Below are 8410 nucleotides of genomic sequence, written 5' to 3' on the forward strand. Positions count from 1 at the left end.
TTATCGAGATCTTCAAACAGCTTACGTTTGCTCTCCTCATCATTAGTGGCCACCATGATGTCATCAACGTAGACTAACACTAACATGATAACATCGTTGCTGAACTTGTAGTATAGGCACGGCTCAGTCAATGAGCGTTGATACCCATGCTCCATCAGCCAACGGTTTAACTCCGTGTTCCACTCTCTCCCCGATTGCCTTAGGTCAAACAGTGCTTTCACCACTACGTACACGTGCCCCTCCTTACACGGGAAGCCATCAACTGAACGCAAATACTGACGAATTCCAAGCATTGCATTCAAGTACGCAGTGTTAATATCACCGCCATACAATACGAGATGTAGTGCTGCTGCCAATGCCACTACCATTTGAAAGGACGACATTCGCGCAACTGGCGCAAACGTCTCTGAGAAGTCAATTCCCGGTCGTTGGTGGTTTCCAAAGGCCACAATCCGTGATTTAAAGCGAATCACATATCCCTGTCGATCCGTTTTCACTGAGCGTACCCATCGCGTATTAATCGGCTTTGCGTTCTCTGGCACGTCCTCGTACGGTATCTCCATGATGACGCCTTTAGCATGCAACGCACTCATCTCTTCCATGTCTGCCTGCAACCAGAACTCTCAATACTTTGATCGATTCATCTCCCGATTATTCCTTGGAATTGGAACAGAGCTTACATGAATGGCCTTACCATTCTTGTCCAAAATGCGCTCCGTCCGTTGAGCAACATTGACGATATAGTCGTCGAGATAGCGGGGTCGTCGTCGCTTACTGTATTCGCGAAGTCCAGCTCGTGTTTTCTTAGGTCCTGGTTTTTCAGCCCTTTGCTCCACTCGCAATAGCTCCAAATCGGTTTCATCACGATGACTTCGCTTGCCAACCTTAGCAATAGGTAGTGCAGCATTCTCGACACCCATCTGGTCCTGTTCAAGTATTTCCTTAACACTCTCGTCCAGATCGTAGTCTTCGATGCACTCATGTGTGTGACTCGACTCTGAGCCACAGACACTCATCACAGAAAAGCATTCATTACTTTCTGTCAGATCGACCGGGTGACCGTCCACCAATACATCATGTTGGTCATCGTCCTCCAATCCTATTGTCGATCTATCCTTTCGCAAACACGATTGCTGCTCATTTCCGATATCCGACTCGATATCCCCAGCAAACGCCGTGTCTTCGCCCACATCCTCAGTGTCTAGTCCGAACTGAATAGTCGGATGCACCACTGAGGTTTCGTGCCCATTTGGTCCGCTGCATCTCCATTTCACCAGCGGGTAGAGTCTCCTCAATATCCACCACATCACCTACTTCATTTGGTATCGCTGTGCTCACTCCACCAACATCAGTTGCGGTTCCAGAGTTTAACTCCACGGTAATCTGCGATGTTTCCTCAGATTCAACCTCGTGCGTACCAGATCCAACCTCGTGGTGTGTACTCGTACACCCCATCTGTGTATCATCCGCATCGCCTTCTGCATTCTGCAGCTCATGTTGCACAACCCCACCATCATTCTCATTCTTCTCCTCCTCGAGTTCCGAAGGGTCTAAGCCCACGGACTCGTCCAAATCCGTAGAGTAGAGCGAACGAGTGGACTGGCAACTTGTTCTTGCCACACTCATGTCAGCACTGTCCTCTCCAGACGTTTCAAAATGTAATGATTCCAGGTCTGCATCATCGACTGATGCTTCATGTCGATCTTGGTATACTACGTCTTCTGTGACGCGTAAGTCGGCGACAAACTTTGCTGTACGATCTTCGGGAAAGTACACTTTGCAGCCGACTACATCCTCTGCACATCCAAGCACGAACCCGATCTTGGCGTTGTCATGGTGCTTACGACGCTCTGGTTAAATCGGAACGTGAACATATGCAAGTGCTCCAAACGTACGAATGTGATGTATATCGAGTTTCACCCCGAACATTATCTCGAACGGAACACCACCGGTGCCTTTGCTGTACACCCTGTTCTTTATGTAGACCGCATTTTGTAGCGCTTCTGGCCACAAGCTCCTTGGGTACCCAGCGTGATGCATTGACGCCTTGGTCATCTCGATAAGAGATTGATGCATCCGTTCGCATAGGTTGAGTTGTGAGCTCTTGGGTCCTACAAGAATGTGCTCAATTCCATGAGTTCGATACCAGTCTTGCATGGCTTCGTTAATGAACTCTCCTCCTTTGTCCGTCAGTACCTGACGAACTCGGTACTTGACTCGCTCGCCTTCTTCTTCTGAGTTTCTCCCAGCTTGACGCTCTGCCCAGAAGATATAGTCCTTAATAAGCTTATTCACCAGCTCACTTGACTTAGATGTCAGCATGTGCACCGTTACGAAGCGTGAATACCCATCTAGTAGGACCAGAACGGCTTCGAAGCGAGTACCGTTCCCCTTACTTGGGATCAGCAAGGCCAGCATAGATCATCTGATTGGGCTGCTTCAGACCTCGATCTAGCTTCTTCTGATATGGTTTCTTTCTTTGCTTCCCAATATGACAAGCATCGCATGTCGACGCTCCCTGTCTCTGAGTTAGCATCATCCCCTTAACAAGGCTCTTATCTGCCATTGTCTTCAAGTATTGTGGACATATGTGTCCCAGACTCTCGTGCCAGCGTGAAAGTGGAGCCACCCCATCCAACGCAGTGTAGTTACACAGCGATATGTTCGGTAGACTCACTCTTCCTCCTGTCGACGGGTGCCTCACGAAAAACCCCACGTAGCTTCATTTGGCGTAGCTACAATCACCGTTCTTCCTTCGTTGGTAACGTTGAACGTTGACGAAGATTGATCATAATCGAAGTCGAACCCTTGTTCAGCAGCCAGTCCTGGTGAAAGCAGACCAAACTCAGCACCAGGTACATATAGTACGTCGTTCAGGTAAACCACAGTTGATTCACCGTCCACTTCAGTTATTTAGCGCCACAGCTCCAACTCCTGCGATACGAGAAGCCAACGTTGTATTAACCCCGTGTACACTTTGTGACTGACTCGTATCTTCCGTAAATGCACAGAAGTACGCTCTGTTGCCGGTTACGTGCACATTTGCAGCCGTGTCAAAGAACCACCAACCACTGCTCATCTCACCGTTCACACCAGTTCTACCACTGTTGCCCTCGTCGTCCTGTGTGACCTCATCCGTCAGTTCGTCTTCAGACACTCTAACACTGGTCTCCACGCTCGCATCGATCATCATGCGATCTAGAGTACCTGCCACCACACCAACGTCCTCATCTTCCTGATCAGGTTTTGGTCGTGAGCAGTTCTCTTGCCGAAGAGTCACGTTCCCCCGCGGTTTCCGCTTTTCATTTGATCCAGCGCCGCTTGAACGATCCGTCCTCTCTGGACATGCAGCCTTCAAGTGCTCTGTACTCTCACAGAGATAGCACTTCTTCGGCTTCTTCTTCATGAAGTCGTTGTTTTTCTCCCTTCTCGGGTTATAAGCCTTTCCTGCTTTTTTTTCCGCCATGATTCCCTCCGCCTTTATGCCCTCCTCGTTGTCCGCCACCTCCCTTTCCACCAAGTTCGTTCTGTCGAGAAGCCGCTTCTCGAATTAACTCACGAACTTTAGCAGGAGTGAACAAGCTTGAGTCAGCTGCGTAGAGAATAGATGAATTCATCCGTTCGAACTCTGGCTGATCCGGTAAACTTACCAGCAGTGCTTCTACCATGTCGAGATCATCCACATTGTACTGCAAAGTCTCCAATTCAGTCTTGAGGTTGAACATCTTGCTCAAGTGCAGGTTAGTATTCCCACCAACTGCCAATTTAATGCTCCAGAGTTCATTTCTCAGTCGACGAATTGTGTGGGCCTTCACCGTTTTGTTCGCCTTATTTTCGAACAGGTCGCTCAGCGCAGCCCACATTTCAGTACCAGTCGTCCTATCACGAATCTGATGTAGAATCTCTGACGGCACTGACATACCAATGATACGCATGATCTTGGTCTGTTTCAGGTCGAATTCTTCTTCACTCTCACTTGTAGAAAGCATAGATCTTGTAATCTTCTCTTCTACAACGTCACTAAGCATCATCTCCCTGAACACCATCTGCATTGCGAACTTGCATGCCTGCCAGTCCTTTCCGCTCAAGTCCTTAGGTATTCCTTCGAACGTGAACTTTATCTTGTCCACCATCTTGGATCGCTTCTTGTGCAGCAGGAACTCCGCAGTTCTTTTGGGCTCAGAACCCTCTTGGAAGTTGCACTTGATCTGTCTGGCCGGACAGATAGGAAAAGTAGAAGTGAATAAATTAGTTGCTTAAGTTCTCTCACCAAACTCTCACAACCAGTAAAGGACATGCGTCCTATCTCATGCAGAATGTCGTCTCTCTGCTTCTCAGCGACTTGGTCCAACCCCCGTTGACCAGGTCTCACATTGAACTCAGCTTCGACATCGGGTCTTCGATATGCAATCCAACACATGTATGTTGCGAAATTGTCGACCGTGGCTTAACCTCGACAGAAGTTTACTCGTTCGCACTGCATACACTCACTCAGGTCAGAAACAAGACCTGTTTGATCATCTTCTAATTAAAGTGACTGCTGCCGACGTTATTTTGAGCTGACGTCTCACAAATGCATCTTTGCTCTGACTGAGGCAAACGAGAAGAAGATGGAGGTGTCTTTTATATGCGTGACGAAGAGCCTGCTGGAAGACCCAGGCACGTTGCTCTGCGGACTGCACTGAAAGCCAACCAGCATGAATTGGTCGTCCACATTTACAAGTACATGACTCAAAATGATGTGGTGCCGACCATGGACATGTACGGCACGATGTCAAAGAGCCATATCCGCGTACATGACCTGAAAACGGCGCTTGGCGTTTGAGCGGGATATAGCTCTGACAGAAAGCGCCGCACCAGTGGGGTGTGGTCCAGAGGTTGGAAAATGTTTATATTCTTTAAAAATTTTGTTTTCATTTACATTACAATACAGGAATTATTAATAATGTGGTATTTTGACCAATTATTGCAATAAATGCATTAGTCCCACTTTGATTTAAACTTAAATTTTGCTAGTCAATTTGTATTGCAGAATATTATACATATTTATAAAGTATTGGAAGGAAGAAGGAGCATAATAAGTTTTTCCGTACAAAAATACAATGGTTATTTTATTGATTGTATTTTTTCCAACCTCTGGTGTGGTCCTTGCTGTCATGAGAAAAGCTCAGTACGAAACTTTGAAGGATATGTATTCTGTAGCCTTAGGAGAAGATTCGCAAGTTTGGTGTGGCCCTTGATATCTATTAATACGCCACCATACCAATGGAACTTCGCCACCAGCTTCAGGGCAACAATCAGATTGCGCTTTTTGGATTAGCGAAATCCGATGTTCTCGCCCAAGCTGAAAAATATGTGCGCGAAAATAGGAAATAAGACGACCGAGAACAGTGGTTTGTCGAACAGGTTTCCTGGACTATATCACACCGAAAGCCAAGTAGCTCGAGCCTTTGAGGGAACAAATTACACGTGAAGTGCACAACTTATTAAAAAACAATGCGCAGGTATCGAAATCAAAGAAAAGTGAATGTATTGCGGAAATGTAAAGAGTTGAAGAAAAACGAGGTATCTAGCGCTTCTGTTTGTTGATGAAGCGCATAGCCAGCAATCCGAAGACGCGGTAGATGGCAATGATAGGGACGACCACTGCGAAGTTGCGCGCAATTCTATCGTGTTTCATGCCGAAGTGATCCTCCGTGTACTCCTTGAGTGTCGTGTGCCCCTCCGTCACTGGTGCATTTGCCATCGGTTTGCAGCCCAACTGCGAGCCAACGTTGACGTATGACTGCGCAGTTTCATCCCACGTCGGAAGATCGTCACACTCTGCGAATACCAGAGACACCATCGTGGATAACGGGTACTTGGGAGGTGAAATCTTGTACAACCACGTGTAGCCCGATGGGATCGCCTTGGCCGGTGGGGTGAAGCCCATAAACATCATGGACACAGTGTTCAGCATGTAGCCTGCCACAATTGCCACTTCCTCGGTCGGGAACACGAACGCGAGCATCTAACCTTGGTAGACTTGCATCAGAGTCATCATCGAGTACGCCAGCCAGTAGACCACTGCCGGCCAGTCCATTATTAATGATAAGGACAGCCTGGATTCAGTGACATATGACCGTATCCAATACTCGTTGAAAGCTCGGGAGTGACGCCGTCGAGTCCCTGGCACCTTGGCGTCTCCGTACATCACCTGACCGAGGGTTCGTCGCTTGAACATTTTGGGCGGTGTCACGTCTTTGTCGACGGGTGATAATCCGCAACTACGGAGAAATCACTACACCACAACTGCCCCTGTCGCAATGGAAGCAACGGTACTGGTGCCCGTTGTGACATTTCTTCATTCTTCAATTCACCATCTCGCCACCTTATGTCCAAGCGTCTGAATCGAGCCGTGTCCGACGCGTTTCAGCGTCTCAATCCTCGTAGACGTCGCGAACGTGAACAGCTGGAGGTACGTCAGCTCATCCTTCTCTTGAATCATCGGTACCTTGCTCATCACCTCGCATTACTCGACTTGTTTCTCAGGAGGGCAAGACCGAGGGCTCGAACACCCCTCCGTCTGCTGCACTTCCTCTGACAGCAGCGTCATCAACCGGCCGTCCGGCGCCTGCTGCCCCGGACTCTTCACTCCCTGCGATAGCTCCTGCAGCACTACCCGTCGTCGCTGAGTCCGCGGAGATGACTCCTGCTACTCCTCCTGCCCCAGCTGGTGGTGCACCACCACTCACCGAAGATTCGCTGCGCGCCATGCTGGCTGAAAGTACGGAGGCATCGGTCGATCACATGATGTCCTCGATAATTCCGTACTTGACTGCAATGGCTCGTCACCAAGTGCAGCTCAGCGTTGCGCCTCCTCTCCACGGCGATGTACACACTCAACGTCGCCTCGAGACTGCTGTTGGTTTCGATGATGTCCTCGCTGCATGTTCCACGACGTTCTCCAGCATCTCAGCTAGCTGTTGAGGGGTCCAGCGAAGCTTCGTTTCCTGTGGTCGCTCCCCGGTCGGCATTCATGTTTTCTTATTCTTAATCCACTTCCACAGCGTAATCATGTTCATGTTGTTCTTCAAATGCATATACAATTTGTTGTTGCAGTAACGTTTTTCGTCTGTTACCACAGGCTGCATCGCCCCGTGGACAGTTCACACGTGATCCAGTCACGCTAGTCTTCGTCCGCCACTTGTGCCATCTGCAGCCGATTCTCGCTCTTCTTGGCTCGCAAATAGTCGTACAGCAGACCTCCACATGACAAGTTGGATGCTGGTTCCCAAGTTGGATCTTCATAACCCACCCACTTGACTTTGAACTCACGTACAGCACGCTCCGTGCTCGTCGACAGTGGTGTTCTGTCGTCGAGGATGGCCTCGATTTCATATTCACCGGCAACTTGATCTGGTTCCCAGCTGTCCTCAGGCAATAGTTCCTCATCGAAGTCGAGTCTTGCTTCATTAGTCGCGTCATGTACCAGCCAAGTGTTCGGTCGACTGTTGAACTCGTTGACAGCCTTGAGTCTCGACACATGCACTACTGGGTAGAAGCGATACCCACTTCGGTCAGGCAGTTCCAGCTCGTACGCAAACCCCTCCCACCTTGCGCTTGATCCGAAAAAGGTCCATGCCACCGGTGAGCTAATTTCTTCGTCAAACCCGGTTTGACGCGTTTCATGTACAACCACGCCCGGCTCCCAATCTCAAAAAGAGATCTCGGTGGGGCTCTTGCAGGATCTTCCATCTCTTCCGAAGCTTCTGGAGGATCCGCCGAGTGTTCGTTTCCACTTGGTTGAGGTACAGCGGCCTTTTCCAGTCGACTCAGGACATCATTATGTTTTTTAGCCCCTCGCTCCTTTTCTACAGCCTGATAATCTTTGGCCATAGTGAGGGCGACCTCATGTTGTCAATTGATCTCACGCCGCCACGCCAGTGCGTCAGACTGCTTGCCGAGTCCTCGTTTGAGGGATGACGACATTGCCCTCAACGTCGACTGAGCATCCCAACCGTGAACGAGGTAGAACGGTGTTTCCTTCCTCGTAGTGTCTTGAGAAGTATTAATAGCAAATACCAGCTTCTCCGCGATTTCGTCCCAATCTTGCTGTAGAGGGTCTTCCGCGAACACCCGTACGGAACCCATCACCGACTTCACCGAGCGTTCCTGCTGTCCATTAGCCTGTGGCCGATAGCGCAAAGTCGCTCTTGATCTTGACTGCATCATCTCTGCAAATGCTTGGAACACCTCGCTCATGAAGCGTGGGTCACGGTCGTGCCTTATCAGTGATGAGGCTCCGAGCGGTCGGTACACACATTCTTCGAGCACTTGGGCAACACTCAGTGCAGTTGTATCCGACATAGCCTTGGCAATATCGAATCCCGTGAACGAGCACTGAAATAGGAGCAACGCCGTGTGCCGA

The 8410-nt window shown here is 49.3% G+C and overlaps 1 protein-coding gene across 1 annotated transcript; it reads right to left on the minus strand.

Moving 5' to 3' along the window:
* Positions 1–5569: 5569 nt before the first annotated feature.
* On the minus strand, positions 5570–5941 carry PITG_08854 (ATP-binding Cassette (ABC) superfamily; the record flags this gene model as incomplete). Its single annotated transcript, XM_002902864.1, has 1 exon — positions 5570–5941. The coding sequence occupies one exon, from the start codon at positions 5939–5941 to the stop codon at positions 5570–5572; it is 372 nt and encodes a 123-aa protein (XP_002902910.1).
* Positions 5942–8410: the final 2469 nt, after the last annotated feature.

This window comes from Phytophthora infestans, genomic scaffold (genome assembly GCF_000142945.1).
Source record: "Phytophthora infestans T30-4 supercont1.16 genomic scaffold, whole genome shotgun sequence".
NCBI lineage: Eukaryota > Oomycota > Peronosporomycetes > Peronosporales > Peronosporaceae > Phytophthora > Phytophthora infestans.